General features: G+C 36.5%; 1 protein-coding gene across 2 annotated transcripts; it reads left to right on the top strand.

Moving 5' to 3' along the window:
* Nucleotides 1-459: 459 nt before the first annotated feature.
* On the top strand, nt 460-21,215 carry BACH1 (BTB domain and CNC homolog 1). 2 transcript variants are annotated; one of them, XM_061359009.1, is made up of 5 exons: nt 460-898; nt 7,591-7,888; nt 11,151-12,539; nt 14,230-14,436; nt 17,962-21,215. In XM_061359009.1, exons 2-5 carry the CDS (start codon nt 7,649-7,651, stop codon nt 18,421-18,423), a joined length of 2,298 nt encoding a protein of 765 aa, XP_061214993.1. In that variant the 5' UTR covers nt 460-898; nt 7,591-7,648; the 3' UTR covers nt 18,424-21,215. The 2 variants fall into 2 exon arrangements, with proteins under 2 accessions (XP_061214993.1, XP_061214992.1); XM_061359008.1 differs by lacking the exon at nt 460-898 and adding an exon at nt 3,538-3,560.
* Nucleotides 21,216-21,467: the final 252 nt, after the last annotated feature.

Below are 21,467 nucleotides of genomic sequence, written 5' to 3' on the forward strand. Positions count from 1 at the left end.
ACTTAGCGTCTGGATGTCCAAGTTCAACCAGCTCAGGTAGCAGTGACAGCAAAGGTGTCCCACCTGGGTTCTGTAGCTACTGGAAGGGGGCTTCACTCTGCTTTCTCATATTTCAAGAACTTCAACTGAACACAAGTGAGAGTTACTGTAATTATTACAGAGAACTGATATCTAGTATGGTATCAGGGAATGGTTGTTCCCTATGTAAAGACTAAGGAACAGAGTTTTCTTTACTTTTTTAGTAAATTGGGTAACTTTGGGGCTTGATTATTTACAGGAAATCTATGGTAGCTGAAGGTCAGAAAAGAATAAATCACAGGTGTAGACTGAGTTGATTGTGGTAGTAGAGATGCATAATGGATAGCTGAGACTAGGAATAAAAGGTTAGTTATTTTTAGGAGTATCTAAAATAGATCTATAGGCTGATAGGAAATAAGTAAGAGGCTGTTGCTCTTTAAAAGAAAGCCTTCACTTCATAGGATGCAACTTCTGTAGCATGTGTATTTTTGCTTGGCTCTTGCTGGTACCATTGTTGTCTTAGTAGACCTTGAAGCAGAAGAACCACAGTTTAATTTGTGCTGGTTTACTATCGCACTTGCTATTAAGCATGTTACAGGTGTTGATGACAAAATACAGTCCTGTGTTTTATTTGACAGCAGGTCTTTCACAGCTAGTCATTAGGTCTGGATGTTACGTTACTGAATCCAAATGTGTATGGGTTCCCACTGTGTCTCAATGACCATTTGATACTGGATTTTCTTTTACAGGTCCTTAGATTTACTGCCAAATGTTTAGATTGTAAGTTTGGAAAATCAGCTATGTCTTTCCTGAAAGTGCAAACCTTCTAAATAATAAAGATATGACTGTTACTGATTTCCGTGGATTTCTGTGCTCTGATGTAAGTGGTTTTAAGGATACTTGAAACATTCAAATTCAGATGTTCAAAAAGTATTTTGGTAAATCTGTACATAAATCACAGGTGTATCATAATGTAAATAAAAGCAGAAATGACAGTGATCTGCACTCAAGCTTGTATCTCAGTTTTGAGGGTCATTTTAGTGTTCTGTGACTGTTTGCCTTTAAGAGTCAGAGCCTATGGAGCTCATTTCTGTGACTCATTCATTCTTTCTAGTTGTGAGTTTTATTCTAGCGCCGTTGGCGGATCTTGCTAGCATCAGCTGGTCTGATGTTCAAAATGCTCTCTTTAGCCATAAAGCATAACCCTTTGTATGTTGAAATATCACCCCTTTCAGCTTTTGTGGTGATTGAGTATAAACTAAAGGGCACTGAATTTGCCACATAGCTGTCTGACTCTTCTAAGTTACTCTGTGGTAAAGTTCCTGGCAGCTGTCATAGGCAGGCAGAGGCACCTCCAGATGTTGTTTTCTTTCCTCAGAAAGAATGATGCAAGTGGTACAATAAACCAGCTATAAGCATACAGAATTGGTGACTGTTTTTCTAAGTTACTGTAAAATGTAGTTGTCAAATGTGTGGCACGTTGGGGGATTTTCTAACATTGATGAAAAATGCAAGATACTTTGCTTAAATTTTTGTTTAAATTTTGAAGAAGTTCTTACTATTAATTCAGTGCATTGAATAACAGTATTTTAGCTATTTAGTCAATTTGTTTGATTTTTATGATCCTGTATGTTTATTAAGAAAATAGTTCTGACAGAACATTCATGGTTTAGAAATTCTCTGTAAAAAAGATGTAATTCTTTGGAGTTGTCCAGTGGGCATCTGGATAAGTGGCAATGATTTGGGATAATTGCTGCTGATTTTAATACTTGCAGTGAACTGATGGGGGGTATAGTTGCTTTATTATTCTAAGGTTTTGAGAGTTGTCTTGATGTCTGCATCTTATTACTATTGCTTCTGGTTACTTGAATAACTTTCCTCTTCAAATGGGATTCTGTTTATCAGCTTTTTTCAGCCTTAGAGGACTTAATCATTGTGACAAATTGTGAAGTTTGGGCTCAACAGTACAAGAAAAAGCAGATGATATTATTGAGTGCTCTGTGTCAGCGTATGCACACTGTGTGTTTTGCTGCCATTTTGTATAGTGGGGAAAATTAGTCCTCAGGGTTAAATACTTGAGAAAGCAGTACTGTGTCAAATTGTGACTTATGAGTGGTTTGCTAGGAAGACCTATTGTAAAAGGCATTTACTGGGTTTATTACTTTTTTATTACATATTAAAATAATATCTAATACATTAGTTCTATTTTTACATATATTATTTAAAATTATTTATACCTTTTGTTTGTGAAGCACAATACAAAACTCTTTCCAGGATTATGTAACTGCCAGAATTTTCAGAAACTTGCTTAAACGTCAAGCAGTTCTTTTGTCCTATCATAAATGTATGGAGGTAAGCTGGTTTTTGTGCATGCTTTTGTCACCTTCAGTGACAACTTGATTCTTCAAAGCTTCCTTCACCTCTTGCATAACACTTCTCTTGTTGACCACCTGATACCAAGCACAGGCTTTTACATGTTGTAATGGTGCTACTGAGCATGAAAGTTAATCTACCTTGTGCCAGATTTATATGCATGTGGATAAGAAATACATCACATTATTATGAGTTTTATCCTCATAATATGATCCTACTCTTATGCTATCTATTCCAAAGTAATATTATCTATTATTATTTTCCTTCTGTTACTTAGCAACAAGAGTTCCTTACAGCTTTACCTACTCTCATAATTATTATAATCTTTGAAAAATATACTTTTTTTTTTTGAACTATCAAATGGGTTTACCTAAAGATCCGCACCAAGTGGCTCTTTAAAGCAGAGATTCTGGGGGAAGGGATTGCATCACGTAACTAAGTTCTTTAATTCTGTGGTCAGCTAGGAGTTAAAGAGCAGTAATTGCTATCACCTGTAAGCAATCAGATGAGCAAACCTGCAGTCTTTTTTACAGTTTTACAGTACTTTACACTTATTATACTTTTCAGTTGCCTCCATGTTAATAATATAAGCTAATGAATAACTTCAAATGCATGAGGAAAAATGAGTGTTGGATGAGATCTGTATTCACAATGAGTCTTGATAGTCATCTTGCTCTGATCTGCAGACTATGTACTGTATGTACTTAAACAGATATATATTCCTTTCTTAAATATTGTTGCAGTGCTAATTTTTATTATATGTGCTTTGAAAGTGAATAGGTGCATATCTGGTCAGTTAGAAGTAGAGATGTCTAAATTTACTGATGGTATGATAGGCATAGTTTACCCATTGAATTGTGTGCTAGTAGGGAGGAAAAAAAAAAGGAGTTAATTCAATTTGATAAAGCAGAATAAAGTTTTATAGCTGGTATTTAGGAGCAAATATTTTTGCTGTTAGGCAAATAATTTTTTATCTCAAAATCACTGTGATAGAGAATGGAAACTTCATAGTAGCATGCTTGGTTGTGTTTTCAGAGCAAAATTTGGTTCATTCACCTGCAGATATTCCTTTGTGTAGTTTTTATACTACCATGTGTGTTTATATTATTTTTTTATTTCCCTCCCCCCTTCCTGAAAAGACTGAGGTTTTTTGGTGTGCAGAATTTCAGGTGAGATGAATTTGAGGAATGCTCTTGTGCTGACAGTACTAGTTTCTTCCACTAACCAATGATTTGTGATTAATGAGCTTTCATGTTGCTTCTTCTGTGGTTCTATGAAATTAATTTTAAGGATTTGATTCCTCTGGGAGAAGAGTTAAAGTAGAAATAAAATTAAACAGTTTCTAGAAGAGGTGTACTTTTTGTCTTTGTTGCAACAGTAAATCTTGTTCTGGATATGTGTATAACATCTATTTATGAACAACTGTATTTTGTTCTCACAGCGCTGTGAAAAATCTAGTTGACTGTCATAGAATCATAGAATGGTTTGGGATGGAAAGGACCTTAAGATCATCTAGTTCCAAACCCCCTGCCTCAGGCAGGGGTGCCTCACACTAGACCATGTTGCCCAAGGCTCTGTCCAGCCTGGCCTCAAACACTGCCAGGGATAGAGCTTTCGTCACTTCTTTGGACAACCTATTCTAGTGCCTCACCATCCTCATGGAGAAGAACTTCCTTATATCTAACCTGAGCTTCCCCTGTTTAAGTTTAAACCCGTTCCTCCTTGTCCTGTCACTACAGTTCCTGATGAAGAGTCCCTCTCCGGCATCCTTGTAGGCCCCCTTCAGATACTGGAAGGCTGCTATGAGGTCTTCATGCAGCCTTCTCTAGACTCAACAACCCCAGCTTTCTCAGCCTGTCTTCATATGGGAGGTGCTTCAGCTCTGTTATCATTCTCGTGGTCCTCCTCTGGACTTGTTCCAACAGCTCCATGCCCTTCTTATGTTTGGGACACCAGAAGTGCCACACAGTACTCCAAGTGGGGTCTCACAAGAGCAGAGTTAGAGGGGCAGGATCACCTCCTTTGACCTGCTGGTCACACTGCTTTCGATGCATGACAAATGTTATCATAAATCTGGTATATCATGCCTTTATTACATAACTGGAAAGCAGAATTAAGTCATTCACAAGTTTGACCTCTGTTAGCACTTCTCTGAAGTGTTACAGCTTTTTACAGTGGTAATGTTTTCCCTTTCCTGTTTGATGCTTTTTGTTTTCACCAGCATTTTCAGTCTTTTGGTTCTTTCCCTTTTGATTTCTTTCTTTACCATGTATGTCAGTAGTTACATTTTTTGTCTTTGTTTTTGGTGTGTGTTGTTTTTTTGTTTTTTTTTTTTAAGGTTCCTTTAAATTTCAAAATGCTTCATGAAATTCTATGTTTTATATTTTTGATACCTCAAAAATACTTGCATCCTGCTTAAATATGGTGGGGACATAATTTAGCTGATGAAATCTTCACATTGGGAAGTACAGTGTTCTGTCAGAGTAAAGTGTTAAACTAAGCTATGCTCAAGTTAAATGTTAATTTTCACTTCTCAAGAAATAGAAGGTGGTGTTTCAGTGTTGAAAGCTTTTTTTCTTTTTTTCTTTTTGGCACCAATAACATTGGGAGCTCACTATCAGTGCTTCAAGTAGGCTGCACACTGTTTTGAAAGCGTGTTGCGTGCCTTGTAGAGATCAAGTGAAAAGGAGGGTTGACTGTCCTCTGCATATATATATATGTGCATGTATATGTATATGAAAATATAAACAAACTACTGTTCTTTTTAGCCTTCTGTGCTAAATGCTATGAAAGTAATTAGATGAATTGGATGTTGGAATAAGGGAAAACCCAAAAGCAGCATATATGATTTGTTCTTTATCTAAGGGTTAGGAGGACTTGGGACTTTAAAAGAAGAAACAACCTTTAAAGGCTTATCTTAACTATAGTCACCCTCGTGAGTTTTGCCCAAGTATTCACCTCAAAATATGGCTTTATCTTTAATGCTTTCCTGTTCTCCCCACTGGCCTGGAGTTAAGTCTTAAGGTTTTGTCCTTCGTTTCTTTTTGATGATTTTGTATTTTTTTAAGACCTTTTGGCAGCAAATACGGAGTCATACTGCATGTGCTGTAATATCTGAGGAATATGATATGTTAAGGATGTGGAGTAAACAAATAGGGATACATGATTTACGTTCCACTGCTTACTACTTTTAAGCTATTCTAAGAATAGAATTTCATTAATAACTCACAGGAAATTACTTGAGAATTCCAACTTAAAATTATTAGAAATTAAATATTTCCTATATAAACAACTCTTGTCATTTGGTATATGAAAACATTTAAATTGTTTTGTTGGTTTTTTGTTGTTGTTTTTTGGTTTTGGTTGTTGTTATTTTTTTTCCAAAAATAAGCATTTTAGGCTTAACAGTGCATGAGTATAGCTATTGCTTAGTGGAGAGAAACCTGATTTGTGTACTTTTTTTTTCCTGTTTTCATTCCCCTCAGAAGTTTCATAAAAAAAATTTAATATCTTGTGTATTTAAACAAATACCCTGAAACAGACTTGCTTTCTTTGTCTTTGCTGAGTTATGATCTGGAGGTTGGCAAAGGTGACCGTGAGGTTGAGTGTACTGTGTTCTATGAGGGAGTGGGAATGGCAAATAATGCTGATGCTCTGCATTTTACCAGAGTCCAGACTGGTACCATGCTACTACTTCAGTGGAAATGTGGATCTTTGTCTTCTCTCTTTCTGTGCAGAAGATGACTAAAAATGCCTGTGTGCTATGAATATAACTTCAATGAGTAATGAGGAGTATAGCTGGCAGGGTGGTTGTTTTTTTAACCACAGTTTTAAAATGGCCACGCCCCCTCCCTCCCCATGTTGTGAAAGTTTCCCATATTTGAAAACTGAAGATTTGCTCTGTCTAAGGTTTTATTATTGTTGGGAGCTGGCATATCATAACAACCACTGTTGAGCAATATAGTGATTGAGTAGTCCTGTGTCAGCTGAAGTGAGTGTCAGCAACTGTCTCCAGTTACAGTAACTCCTGGCTAGAATAGTCCGTTGTAATCCAGATGCTTGGTTTAAGGTAACGTTTTTCGTAGTAATATATTTTTCCTTTCAGGCAGTTCCAAATCTGATTATGTGGTTTCTTCATTGACCTTTGGATGTGGGGACACTTTTATTAGGCTTTTTTTTTTTTAACTGGAAGAAAGGCTGAATCCAAAGAAAATAAGAATTTAGAAATACAGTGTAAAGATCAGACTTGGAAATGCTGTTAAACTCGGCCCTCTCTAGGAGGGCTTATGTCTCCCTAGGTTTGTTGGCCTTCCCCCCCCTCTCCCCCATCCTTCTTCAAATACTAAGTTGAGGAATAGCTGTAGAACAGTTATGTATGAGCTTAGTTTAAGGTTACTAACATCATATATAACTTTTACTGTTGTTTATTATCCAATAAATGCTGTTACTCAAGTACTTTGATGCTTTATCACAAAAGGGATTCCATTGCCAGGTGGTATGAATCATAGTGATCCATTAGGAAAGCAAACTTGTAACAATTGTAACAGGTAAATAGTTATGAGGGGGGAGGGGGGAAGGAAGGTGGCCTTAGAGAATTAAGGCAGGTGGAAAATAGGAGAACTAATCTGCTTTAAAACCAAAACAAATCATCAGCCTACCAGAGAAAAAATGAGTATTTTACTGATGCCTGATTGGTTTAGCAGGCTAATTGCTTTTGAAAGAAGGTGGAACACGACTATTTTAGTCTGTGCTAGGTGAATCAGTAAACAGAAGAAGCTTACATAGCATTTTGGTGATATTTCTCTGTTTTCATAGTGTTGAAGTCAATATCCTGATTAACTAAATGAAAGCAAAATGTTGTTTTGTTTTTTTTTAATGTGTTACAGTAAAGTTAGAACTCTGAATCACTTGCTGAGGAAAAATCTGTTCCTTGTCACTGAAGTCACATGAAATATTGTTCCCTTTTTTGGTCTAAAAAGCTACTAAGACAATATTTTAAGATGTATTTATTAAGGTTTGGGTACTTTAAATGCTCATAAGCATGTATTTATGTATTAACATGTAGGAAATTGAGTATTAATTTTAAAAAGAATTAGAACAGGCAATGCATGTTTAACAGTTTGCTTATTGTTTTAGTATCAGTAGGTTCCTGTTGGATGTGACTTTTGCGTATACAACTTCTTTTTGTTCTTCCTCCAGATTTGAAGAACAGAAGCATGCTTTCCACTGAGACTCACACTACCATTTGTGATACAGAATGTCTCTAAGTGAGAAGAATAGTGTGGTTTTTGCATATGAATCTTCAGTACACAGTACCAATGTACTTCTCAGTCTTGATGATCAGCGAAAGCAAGATATTCTTTGTGATGTTACGATTTTAGTGGAAGATCAGCGATTTCGGGCTCACAAAGCTGTGCTTGCAGCTTGCAGCAGTTACTTCCTTTCAAGAATTGTGGGCCAAGTGGATGCTGATCTTATCATCACTTTGCCGGAAGAGGTGAGTGTCACTCCCTTCTCTATTTTACCTGCCAGTGCTTCTAATCTGTTTTGTTCAGTTCTGTTTTACAGTAGGCTGGTGCTTAACTTAAAAGTTATAGGCAAGGGATTTAAGAACTGAAGGGAATGAATTTCTAAGTTGTAAAGCTGCTATTGGCTGAAGTGAAGGTTAGAGAGTGTATATCCCAAACTGAAGATAAGTGAATAAGCGAAGTGTTGGGGAATGTATAGAAGAGACATTTTCAATTAAGTATCCGTTACTTTTAAAATTGCACCTGCTTCAAAGCACGTAAGTTTGTCAAAAAACAAGCGTTAAATGGTAACGAGGTATTGCAGAACTAGTCTTATATGAAAAGAGAATACTTTTAGAGTAATAAATAAAGCTTACGATAGTAAAGTCTTGAAATCACTATCCTTAAGGTTTGGTATATTCAAGTAATACAACATATATGCCTTGCTTACTGTTAACAGTTTTCTTCTGCTCTGTACACCATCCTTTTTACACACTGATCATTATCAGCTTGATGTGGGTTTTTTTTCACTATTTTATTACTTTTAAGACTGAAAAAAATGTATTCCAATTACTTTTTTTTTTATTCCTAAAATACTTATTCTTAGATTGGATTTACAGGTGTTCATTGGCAATGATGCAGAACCTGGCATATGTAGGAAAGAAAATTTATTATATATCTGGAGCATCCAAGATGTTTAAAGATTCAGGTTGGCCTTTAGTTAAGGTATAAGACGCATGAGGCAAGCGACTGGATTTTTTTTGTGGAATGCTGTACATGTAGATGGAAAGTGAAGAGCCTCAAAGTACTGTGGTTATTGCTGCTGTTGAGCACAACCCAAAGAGTTGAATGTTAAATAATCAGTGGCTTTCTGGGAGGTACACTTATGATTATTAGCTTTGAGGGTGAGAAATAACATGCAAATTGTTGGCAACTCAACTAGAATAAAAAAACCTTTTGGAAAAAAGGTGCACATCAATCAGTATTTTTGCTGATGCTGGATATTACGTTATAGACTTGCTCATATACAAGACTGAGTTGAGTACTGATGCAGAGATGATGTGTTCAGAAAGCCTGTACTTCAGTCAGGTAGCTACCTCACTGTTCTTGTAGCATACTGAGATAAGCACAAGGATTCTTTGTTACCACAGTCCTTTCTGGTTTTAGGGAAAACTGAAAACTAAAAGGGTTTAAGTGGTCTTTTTAAAGAACTTTAGTGGTCTTTGCTATTCTGTATTGATCAATGAATATTATAAAAATATATTACAACATAGTACCATTATGTCACTTCTTTACTTAACTGTCTTAACTTTGTCTGTGCTCATTTTTTTTCTTATTTTTTTTCCTAATGGCTTAATATGTTGATAGCCTGAATGTGTCTCAGATTAAAAGTAATGTTGGAAGCTGGTGTGGAAGGGAAGTAGGATGCTGGGGACACAAAGCCATGATTTGGCGTAGAATAGGGGAACTAGTGATATGTAAAACTAATGATGTTGAAAAGAACTTTACTTTAGGATGATGGAAAATATAGGATATTTGAAGAATAAGTAACATACGTCAAAGTTGCAGAGGAGAAAAATAATCTCTATCGCAAAGCATCAGTGTTATAATGAACCCATGACATAAACCTGAATTAGAAGGGACCAGAGTTTACACAGCAAATGGAAGAACATAATCAACCTGATATTACTACAACGTAGACTTAGGAGCACTTTTAATGTAACTTGGTATTACTGAGGCAAGAACTGAATCTACTGAAGCAACAGGCAAAACTACTAACAGTGAATCTCATCTTTTAATCACTATATCTGCGAGCATTTTAAGACTCAGCAACTTGAGCTTCTCTTCTGGGAACTGCTAGATATTTTGAAATGAGTCAGTTTCATAAACTGCATATTTAAGAGAAACAAACACTGATCACATAGTTTGACTTGATTTTTTTTTTTTAACCTTTTTAATCACCCAAAGTATTTTCTAGGTCACTCAGACCAAGAGTCTTTCTAGTGTTCTATCTTGTTGAGGATAACCAGCTACACTTTACTTCCACACATTATTAAGGATGAATTAATGTGGTGGTGTAATCAGTATTTTTCTCTCCACAGCATGTTTCATGTGCTAGTTTAAGAATTCTTTAGATAAGTCATAAGAGTTTACAACCAGTTTTGTTGAACTGTCTCTGTGCAGATCTCTCCAACTTCCTTTCATGTGTTATGTGTTCTTTAGAAAAAACCCCAAACAACCACTAAAAACCCAAACAAAACAAGCCCTCAGATTCCCAAATTAAATTGCATGTATAGTTAATTATTTTACTGGCAGAGGGACTCAGCATAACTAATGCATCTAATGTAACACTTCATCATAAAATCCTGTTCATTTTAATGGAGGGCAGCAGAATGTGAGCTTGAGTTTGAGTAGTAATAGCAAACATACTGTTTATCCTTCACTTGCAGAGAAAGACTAAAGGAAGTGTCATGCAATTTGTAATATGTTGGTCTGTTCACTGCTTTCTGGCTGAGTCCTTAGTAATTTCATCATGCATAGATGATGATCTTGTTTAGTTTGTAATGATACAGTTTTTATCTGTGAGTTCCCTGTTAGACAACTGCTCTGCAGATGGAAATGTTGAATTAAAACTGCCTACTCCAAAGAGACTTTAAAAGGAGAATAATTGGTTTTGCTGTACAGTTTTGGATACAATTCATTTCATCTGTGGGAGGAAGAAAGGAGTAGGTAGCTCTAGTAATAAATCATGTGTGGTCAAATTCTGGGGGGTTTTTTTGAACTTTTTTTTTTGTATCAGCGGTGCATAAGTGAGCAAATAACAGTAATTTCTCTTTAAATAAACTAGTTAATACCAGCAGCATTTTGATCTTACTCTAGGGTAATTCATGTACAGCTTGAGTTTGAAAGATACCTCTGTAAAGTTACTGGTTTCCAGTGTACAGTGTAATATTTTCAACTGTTAGTATGGTACTTTCAGAACATTTTATTAAGAGATGGATCACAGTGAAGAAAAGGGAACAAAAGTGAACACAGTGAATGAAATATACAGAATAATACTGTATCAGAAGATTTGTTTCAGAATGAGCATGACCAGGTTTTCTCTGTGGCATGCAAATCTACTGCTTTTGTGTTGTAATGTCCTGTTCATAACGTTTTACTCACAGGTAAATCTGGATTCCCTGTGTTTCTTTATTTAAACCCATATTTGCCATATTAATATTTTATTTTCTTTTTTTCTGTTTTAAATAGGTAACACTTAAAGGATTTAGTCCTTTGCTTCAGTTTGCATACACAGCTAAACTTATTTTAAATAAAGACAATGTGTCTGAAGTTTGCAAATGTGCTGAATTTTTGGGTGTGCGCAACATTGAAGAGTCTTGCTTTCAGTTTCTCAAATTCAAATTTTTGGACTTCAAGTTGGATCAGCAGGATTATCCTAGGAAGAAGTGTTGTACACAACGTTGTCAGAAAGCAAACCCCAAGATTGGCAATGTGGATGATGGAGACCTAGAAATAGATGATGAAGCAGAAGAACTTTTAGAAAAAGATTATTTTCAAACTCCTGATACAAAGTTCTGTAAAGATGATGAAAATGCTAAATCATCACCGGCTCTCCAAGACCATGCAAATCAAGCGTGTGATCCTGTGCAGTTAGAAAGGGGTAGTGTTTCCAGCTCATCTTCCCAGTGCCCAAAGTATAGGAAATTCCAGAAAGCATTTGGAAATGACAAAGTTCATGCTTCAGAGTCCAGTTCCAGTATTAAAGACATTCAGATGCCGCCAATTGCAACTTTACTTGAGAAGGAAATATCTGATAGTGACGGTGTACAAAAAGCTCAGGAGTGTGTACCTATGCAGCTGGTCTCAAAATGTGAAGAGACTCAGGTAAAAATGGAAGAAGGAGAGGAAGGCATTGAGAAAAAGGAAGAGTCAGAGAGAGATTCTGTGACTCAGATTGTGTCATGTCCAGTGGAGAAAATGGATCTTGCTGCTCTCGCCCAAAACTCTACTGCACCTCATGGACTCAATTCTGCATCTTTTTTACATACTTGTGAGCAATATGGTAACTTGAATTTCAGTAGTATGCAAAACACAGTCTTGGCTGATAAAACTGTATCAGGTACTACAGTTGGGAATGACAAAATTGAAAGTCAAGGTGACACACCTGCAAAGGTTGATTTGTGCCCTAGGGAAGCCAGTAACATTACATCAGCTGGTGATCGAAGCAGTGTGGAGAGAGAGGTAGCAGAACATCTAGCAAAAGGATTTTGGAGTGATATTTATAGCACAGAAGCCTGTCAAATACATTTACCACCTGCAGCTCCACAAGAGAGCTTGGAGCCAGCATATTCAGGGAAAAAAACAGAGTGCCCATGGCTGGGTATCAGGATCAGTGAAAGCCCTGAACCTTGCTCTCAACGAACTTTTACAACATTAAATTCTGTCAACTGCCCCTTTATAAGCAACCTTAGTGCTGAAGGATGCTCCAACAGCCCTGAAATAAGCAGTGCAGATTGTGTTCAGGGACAGCAACAAGAACAGTGTCCCTACAATTACGTGATAAGTTTGGGAGAGGATTCTGAAACTGACACTGAGGGAGACAGTGAATCCTGTTCAGCAAGAGAACAAGAATGTGAGGTAAGAACATCCTGTTGTATCCTTTGCTTCCCTGTCTCTTAAGGCCCTATTCAAAAGCCTAATTCTGAGCTTCATGTATTGTTGCTTGTTTTGGTGGTTTGTTGTTTTGAAAGTCTGGGAAATTAAACTTTAACCATCCAAATATTTATATGGAACATCACTGTTCATTTTGGGAGATTTAAGAGGTAGGTTTTGGTAGGCTATTGAAGTGGTACATGCTTAATATTAGATCTGGTCAGATATTTCTCTGGAGCAGCTTTATCAGAAAAGGTTGCAAGTCTTAAACCAAGGTATGGGGTTCTTTATTAGATTTATTTTTTCCTTTTCTCTGCTTCAGTTAATCTGTAAATTTCTTGGAACTTTGTTTTATAGAAACTTAACAGTTTTCTTTGGCTTATCCTGAGTTGTGGGGAGAAGTTGGGAGATAAATGATACTATATATTTACTGTGAAATAAAAATGGAGTTTTCAAGCTGGATTCAGTAGCTGTGTGCTTTAATAGTATTGCTTTCTCTAAAACTGAGGTTATATTTGTTCTTCCAACTGCAGAAATTATTTAATACTTTATATCTTTGCTTTGGTAATGTTTTAGATGCCATACGTAGGTAAAAAGATCTTTACTATATACGTAGAATTATTTCTGTCACGGTTCTTGAAACTGTAGAATTGCAGTGTGATTCTCTGTATGGTGGATCATGAAAATTCAGTTGTTTGTAAAGCACTAGGTTTTTTATTTTCTTTTCAAAATGCTGGGCCTTAAATAGAAGGCCGGAATTTATTAAATGCATTCTTTGTCTTTACATTACAAAGAAGTAAATGGCATCACTGCTGAGGGCAGTACTGTGGTTTTTTTGCCTGTTAATCACCAGGGGAAGCCAAACACAAAGGTTTGCTTTTTAAGCTAAATTCAGACCTTTGACTGCAGCAAGGTAATATACTTTGCAACTTAGTATACTCAAATGTAAGGATTAAAATAAAGTATTAAATGAATAAATAATATAAAATATTAAAATAAAGTTGGATACTTCATAACATGGCAATTATTTTGTAAAGGTTTTTCAGTATTAATCAGGACTTCATGTTCTGTATCTGCTTCAGAAGCTCCTGCCTCTGTTGGTCAGGTGTACAGACAGTGGCCAAAGCCTGGTTCTCTTTCTTCTCCAGCATGAGAATACAAGACAGATATTGTAATTTCTATATTTTAAGTAAATGCCTGTTTCAGGTGAACTTTTCCTACACAAAATTAGAGGTATATGCCCTGGTCTCACCTGAAACAGTGTTATTCTGGGAAATGCATATAGGATGCAGTATTAATAGCAGCTTAGGGGAAATTCCATACTTTATTAGTGATTCTTCACACCTGTTTTGTGCACCACCTAACCATAACTTATTTTCCTAGACTCTTATCAACTGATCACTTGGTGCACACATAGATAGATTTCATCCACTTGGAATATGCTTTGAGGATCTAGTGTAACTGTGTGAGGTACTCTGTTTCACCTATGCTTGGACTCATCCGGTTGAAACCTCTTGGTTTATCCACCTCACCTGATGTCTACATTAGCTTGCTCTTATATCTGAATTTGGGAATTTAGGTTTGTGTGGTAAAGAATGCTTAAAATGAAAACTTGAATTTCCTGTTTGTGTGTATCAATTTCACCTTTGATTTACAACTGTATCTTGCATTCCAGGTAAAACTGCCATTTAATGCCCAAAGGATTATCTCGCTTTCCAGGAATGACTTTCAGTCATTTCTGAAAATGCATAAATTAACTCCTGAACAATTGGACTGTATTCATGATATCCGAAGACGAAGTAAAAATAGAATTGCAGCACAGCGATGTCGTAAAAGAAAACTTGACTGCATACAAAATCTTGAATCTGAAATTGAAAAACTGGTATGTATAAAAGTTCATTGCTGTTGACTTGAGTCTTTCTTTAAACGTCTTGGCTGGATATCTGGCAGTATTTGGAGAGCGATGTCATTTACTGCTTTTTCTGCTCAAGTTTAGAAGATTTTGTCAGTCTTAAATGATAACAGACATCTTCTTGATAGCAGTTCTAGATTTTCTGTTCCTTAAAGTACATGTCTTCCCTTCTGCGGACTTGTTTCCTTTCAACTAAAAGCGCATCACAGCACAATTTTTGGTGAATGGTGTTTCTGAAGGCCGTCAGCATTGAGCTTAATTGTACAGAGTCATTCCCAAACCATCATCCCATCATCCTTCTGTTTTGTTTTCTATCTCTTTCTTCTCCCTTGCTGTGTGCTTCAGCTCATGATACTGCTCATGATCAGGTATACAGTTATGCAACTGCTAGTTGTATAAGTATTGTTCTTGTAGCATATCAACCTGGGCTGGTGAACTGTTTCCCGAGTTGTGAATCTTAAAAGTAAGACCCTTGCAGAAAGACAGAAGATATAGTAGAACTCAGAAAGCCACTTGCCTTTTTAGCAGTTTTATCAAGTTTGGAGCTGAGGCATTAATGCATCCAGATTTCTCTGCAACCATATGTTAATATAATTTCTTGTTCTTAAAAGGCAATAAAAAGAGAAATATGCAAGACTGAATCTTTTGCCCAGTTTTGATCCCTCCCAGTGCCAAAAGTACATTTGCAAACTGGAGCATGGTTAGGACAAAGCTACCAGGGTGGCTGGATTTGGACTACTCCTATAGTGAGGGGCAGAGGAAATGGAGCTTTTGCCTGGAGAGGAAATGATTGTGGGGGGACTTGATAGCTACCTGTGCATATCTATGGTGAATTCCTCAAGATCATTTAGCCACAGGGGGGTGTAAGATCTTTGGCTTCCCAGGGGTAGTACTTCACAGCAGAACAAGATGCATTGTCATAAATTAAAATGAGAGATTTCAACTAGATATAAGCAAGCACTTTTTTCCAGTGGGGGCAAGCAGGTGATTGAGCAGGTTACCCACATAGGTTGTGCATGCTCTGTCCTTAGAAGTTTAAGTGATATGGCTGAGCAGAGCCTGAGCTTGATCATGCCCAGAGCAGACTTTATTTTCAGAAGGATGTTGAACTATGGACCTGCAGAGGTACATCCCCACCCAAATGATTCTGTAGAATTGAAACTCTTATGTTAAGCTCTATTTATATTGAAGGGGTATGCTGCTTTGTACTGAATCTAACTTTCCTAGGACAATTAAGTTTGGTCATTTCTCTTGATCTCTACTGATAAAGTAGTTTTTGACCCCTTTATAATCTTTGCTTATTGATCTTGCAGGTGAACCTATGTGTTCTTGTTCACTAATGTTCCATATTTGAGAATACATGTGGGCCACTCAAGGAGGTGTTTACTTGTTGGTAACAGCTCTTTCAGAGCACCTGTGTATATTCACATTCCTTGTACTTTCTCACTTTAGAGCTTTAAAATGAGGGTACATGTGAGGGGGAACAGGGTAAAGGACAACTGGGCTGAAGAAGCACTATTTATCTGAAGATTCTGTGGCTCAGGAGGAGAATGAGTCAGTGAGTGACACACAATAAGCTAGGATCCAAGAAATGAATTTGAGATCTTGTTATATATACTGTAGCAGGGAGAGGAAGTGTGTGAACTAAATACATTCCTCACCCCAAGAATAAGAAGACCTCTCAATTTCATTATTTCCTCAAAATTAGCTGGTGTTACTTTGCAGTGTTAGTATAATGCTATTAAAATAAAACTATAGCATTTAAATGTGTCAATCTGTCAACAACTTCAGATGGGAACATAGAATTGTAATAAATATAGTGTAAATGCTGTAATAACTATTTCTGGATGTTGAAGTTTGTGTTAAACAGCAGTGCAGATAATTACGTCTGTCTCTAATACACGGTTGAGTGCCTCTACCTACCCAAAACATACATAAAGTGATTTCAGATTAGATGTGGCAACAGCTGTTCCCAGTATGCTGACAAGTTGAAGTTTATTAGCAAAACACTCTTTCTAATGATTTTGGGCAAAAAGGACTGGCAACAACTGCTTCTCTTGCAAAATGCCATTGAACGTTCATCAGTTCTTTCAAAACAGTTGTGGGGGTTGCAGTATGAGTTTCCCCTGCAAAAGGAGACATGAGGAGGTTTAAAAATAATAAAACTTTCTAAGAATGAATTGATGTGGCAGTAGGGGTAACACGCAGTCTGTTTTATGTAATTTTAAAGAAATTTAAGCTTTGTATGACTTCAGAACACTGCCTCCTCTTTCAATTAATCAATTATAGGATGTGTATGTCATGGCAGAGTTTTGTTTTTGTCCTTTTCTTGCAGGTGCTTCATTGTAGCCTTGCTTGCTTCCTGTCCTTCTTTGCCATTTCCTAATTTTCCTTTTTTCCAGATGTTGTTTCCATCGTTAGACCTCTCAGTTATTAATGTCCTGTCATCTTCAGCCATTTGTGTCAGAAGTCTCAGAAAAACTCGTGAGAGTGAAGTAAAGCAAAAAAAAAACAACACACCACACCACACAAAACCCCTCCAAAACGAACAGAAAACAACAACAAAAAGCCCCTAACAAGCCAATTTTTAATGAATGCTACCTTTTCTACTTGATACTCAATAGTGAATTGCCATCCCTTTCACTGCCCTGTGTTTGGAAAATCCTTTAGCATCATGTAGCTTGAGTGTAAGCTCTTCAGAGTTAGGACAGTCTTATGTCTGAGAGGTGTCTGCCACTCCTAAGCATTTTAGCTGTATAAATAAAACTCAAGCATTCAGCTGGTCTCTCCTGTTGCAGTAGTATGTTACTCACTTAGTGGCACCTCTGTTCTTAAGTTTACTGATCTGTCACTCTTCTCTAAATTTTTTTAATTTCCAATGTTCTTGTTGGTGCTTTGAATGAAACTGCATTTCCAGAGAAAATATTTTGTTTACAATTTTAGTGTTTTCTGTTTCTTTCTTTCCTCTCTTTTCTGTTTACTTTAGAAACTTGTAACTCCATTGTTTGTTCTACAGTAGAAATGGCACTTCTTGAATTTATTTTCATCTAGGAGAGTTGTGTCACTAGTGAAAATGTAATGTCTGGTTTTCTAATTTTTAACTTTTAAAATACAAGTATACATGAAGACTGCTCTGCTTAATATTTTGTAGACCCTGTGGTAATGGTTTAAATGTGTTACCCTGTAGAATTAGTGTTTCAGGAATACTTACAGGAATTGAAGCCAGGTTTCATTTTATTCAATAACTACAAATCACTCTTATGCCTGCCAGCATAAGTACTGAAAAAATCATATGTCTGAAAAAACGCTTCAAATAGCTGAGTTGATGATGCTTCACGAGAAGTTAAGCTTGTCCTTTTGATAGGCATTTGTGTTGCTGTTTACCTTCTGACTGCCAAATTACTTACATTTTCAGCAGGCCAGATTTCTTTGTCTTGTTTTAGCTTTGATAGGAAGATAAACCTAAAGACTAAAAAGTTGTTTTTCCTTTTGCAGCAAAATGAGAAGGAGAACTTGCTGAAGGAAAGAAACCTCATTTTGTCAACTCTGGGTGAGACAAAGGAGAATCTGACTGGACTTTGCCAGCAGGTGTGTAAGGAAGCGGCCTTGAGTCATGAGCAAATACAGATACTTGCAAAATACTCATCCTCAGATTGCCCACTTTCATTTTTATTCCCGGAGAGAGAACGAACAGCTCCATCTGATAGTGAGCTTGCAATGCCAGCATGTATAGAATTAGCAGACGGTCTTTCAGGTGTTACACCTACAAATGAGCAGAGTTCTTGTTATCAGATTGTGAAAAGTGTGTGTGATACAACATACGATCAAGTACGAGAACTTCATCCAGTTTCTGTGAGAACAGTTGAGAAAGCCACACTTGTGGAACAGTGTGGACAGAGTGGAGGTATCACAGACTTCTGTCAGCAAATGACTGACAAATGCACTACAGATGAGTGAATATATTCTCTTCTTACTGCCAGCATCTCAACATCGCAACTAAAAATGAGATTGAGCATTATTGCAAAGTAACTTACTAAGTGAAAGAAAAGATGAAACTTTATATTTTGAAAATACATTGACGCTTACATGGTCATTATATTACTTGGCAAGCTTTGGGTTTGGTCTCTAATTTAGAGTGTAATTTGTATGTGTCAGCCTTGGAGCTTTTTCTGTGTAGTGATGCCAAGGAGAGTTCAGGAAAGCCATTGGTAAGTATAAACTGCTCATAGATGTTTTATTTGTGAGAAAGTTTTCATTCAGGTATAGAGCAGCCTTCACTCTGATTTATGTCACAGTACCTAATGCCACTTTGCATCTCAAGAAAAGCCTCCTGTTCATGCACAATGACTTCTATGCCTGGAATTTTTATCTCTAAGGATTTATTTATTTTTTTCCCCTGGTAGGCAAACCTTACAAAGCATACATAGCTCTGTAAATGTTTATTTTGTAGATGAGTTAGGATAACATGACAGTATGAGGAGATTCTGGCAAGTGTGCTCTGGAACAGCTCATTGCTTCCTGCTGTTCGCATCCCAGTACCAGAGCCAGCTTTTATTGAATATATACTTTTGTCTGAGCTCTCAGGTACGTAGTTAAGACAACTGGAACAGCGGAGATGCTGCAGCATACTGCTCTCTCCTCTAAACAATGTGGGAGGAATAACAACATACTGGGAAAGGCAGAAGTTTTCAACTGATGCAATTCTTTGATTAGTGTGCATCTGAATCCCATATGCTTGTTCAAATTCTTTGCTGTATTGTGACTTACTGTCCTAGAACTTTGAAGCTCGCTGCTGTTTGTGATAAGTTGGAATCAAAGTATTGTGAAAGTTTAAGGACAGATTATATACACATATGTATATATATATCAAGGTATTCAGGCACCAAATTCTTCTATTTCAGTGCCTAATTGCCTCAAGTAAGTTACAAATGTATTTCTTCTGGGACCAGTAAGATATATTTCAGAATTTTAGTCTTCAGGATACTACAAGTTCAGCCATAAAAGTATGTTTTCAGTGGCTTGTGCTATGAGTATAAACATATAGGAAAGAAGAATAAGAAAATGAGCTGAAGAGATTTCCTTTATTACTTTGCAAAGGAGAAATTCTGCCACAAAAAAGTAATCCCCATTTTTTAGATTTTTACATGGCAGTCGATGCGTATTGTATACCGATGATGCTTTGTTATGTAGATGTTATTCTCACATCAGAAATAAGTGTTAACCTCGCCACAGAAAACTTTGGTTTTGCTGGTTTACAAAACATGAAGAATCTTGTACAAGCCAGTGGAATTCTTTATTTCCTACCTCAGAATGTATATTAGCTTTTTGTCTTTGTGTGCATGTACAGTAGGCAGCAACTGAGCAAAGGACTGTTGTAAATACTGCTTTGCAGCTTTATCTTGCAGTGAGACAAAACTTGTTCTTGGCAAGTTCTTCTTCTTCCTCCCTCCCCATAGGTAATATAGCATTAATAATTATATTGAGACTATTAAGCCACTTAAAGCAAAAATTAAAGATTTGACAAATTTCAGCAGTACGTCTCATAACCAGCACGTAATATAAGTGACTACACTACCTCACCTATGGGTTTGAAAGTTGATTCAAATCTCTAGTGATATCCTGGGATTTTCATAATATATCATTACTTTTTTAAGGGTAAATTTTATGTTAATGGAGCATAGCTTGTATGAATCACAGTGCTTGCAGCAGCTGAAATTCAGAAATACTGAATGGCAGACATCATGAGACTTCTACTGCTTTGGATATATTTTCAGATAATTGAATTAAAATTCTTTTAAATGACTGTCACTGATATACGTTGATTCTCTATATGTATTACTCATGAAATGCTCTGGATTTTTTTCTCCAGCGTCTGTATGTCTGGTTAATTTAATCCTGCCTCCCTCTGTGCTGCCACCCTGGAGAGGGTTTTGTTCCTAAGTCTCTATTTTATTTAAAAAGCAAACAATAAGAAACAATTAAAAAAAAAAAAGGCCCCAAACTTCTCTACTGTCTATACATAATATCACTTCTAAAGCTGGTGATAGTCGGAAATGACGTGGATGATGACATTAAAGCATTGTCCTAATAGTATGCATACTCTGAAATGGAATTACTTGGGTTAAATGTTTGTTATGAAGGGGTGGAGCATACATGTAGAGTATGACTGGCTGGGAACTGAAATGTATCCAGTGGCCCAAGCCCTTGCCACACTTGGCTATGGATGTTGGAAAACAAAGTCAGTGATTACTGAATTCAGAGGCCAGAATATCCAGTTGTGCTCCACTGCTCCAGTCTGGTGATCAGCCAGGGTCTGAATTCCACCCCGCAAACAGTGCAGGACTTCCAGTGCAGAAATCATGGCTGTCATTGACATGTGATAAAATTAATGTCATGTTTTTAAACCTATGAAGAACCTGATGAAGTTTGAGGGTAGGTTTTTGCCTAACCAGCTGCATCTAAATAATTTTAAACATATTTATTTAATAGAGTAGACCTACAAGTTGCATGTTGACGTCTATCGCCTATACCATCAACTTGCAAAAGTTAAGAATGAATGATGATTTTATGATACAGAATTCTCAGGTAAATGTTTTAGAGGTTTTTTTTTTCTTTCAGTAAAGAAATATTCGATATTGAAACTGTAAAATACTTTGTTAAAGCATGTTTTAAGTACTTTGGACAGACTATCTTAAAGCCATAAGAGTATGATGGCATACAGATTGTAAAATAAACAGATAATTACAACAGTTGATTTTGTATCTTTCATAATTCGTATTTTCTAAGACTGCAATAAAAACCACTATCCTTTCTACAAAGGCTTTTCTTTTTTTGTACAAATCTTTTACAATGAGAGTCCTTACTGGTGCATTATTCACTTACGTAGTACTACTAAAACATTCTTGAAAAGTAGTCTATATAGTTTGTAAGTACCTGAATAATACACACAGTAGCAAATATGACTGAGTTGAAATAAATTTCCTGTTAGCTTATTTGATTTT

This window comes from Neopsephotus bourkii, unplaced genomic scaffold (assembly GCF_033783945.1).
Source record: "Neopsephotus bourkii isolate Nb327-2 ecotype Australia unplaced genomic scaffold, CSIRO-AGI_Nbou_v1 NB_962, whole genome shotgun sequence".
NCBI classification, from domain to species: Eukaryota; Metazoa; Chordata; class Aves; order Psittaciformes; family Psittacidae; genus Neopsephotus; species Neopsephotus bourkii.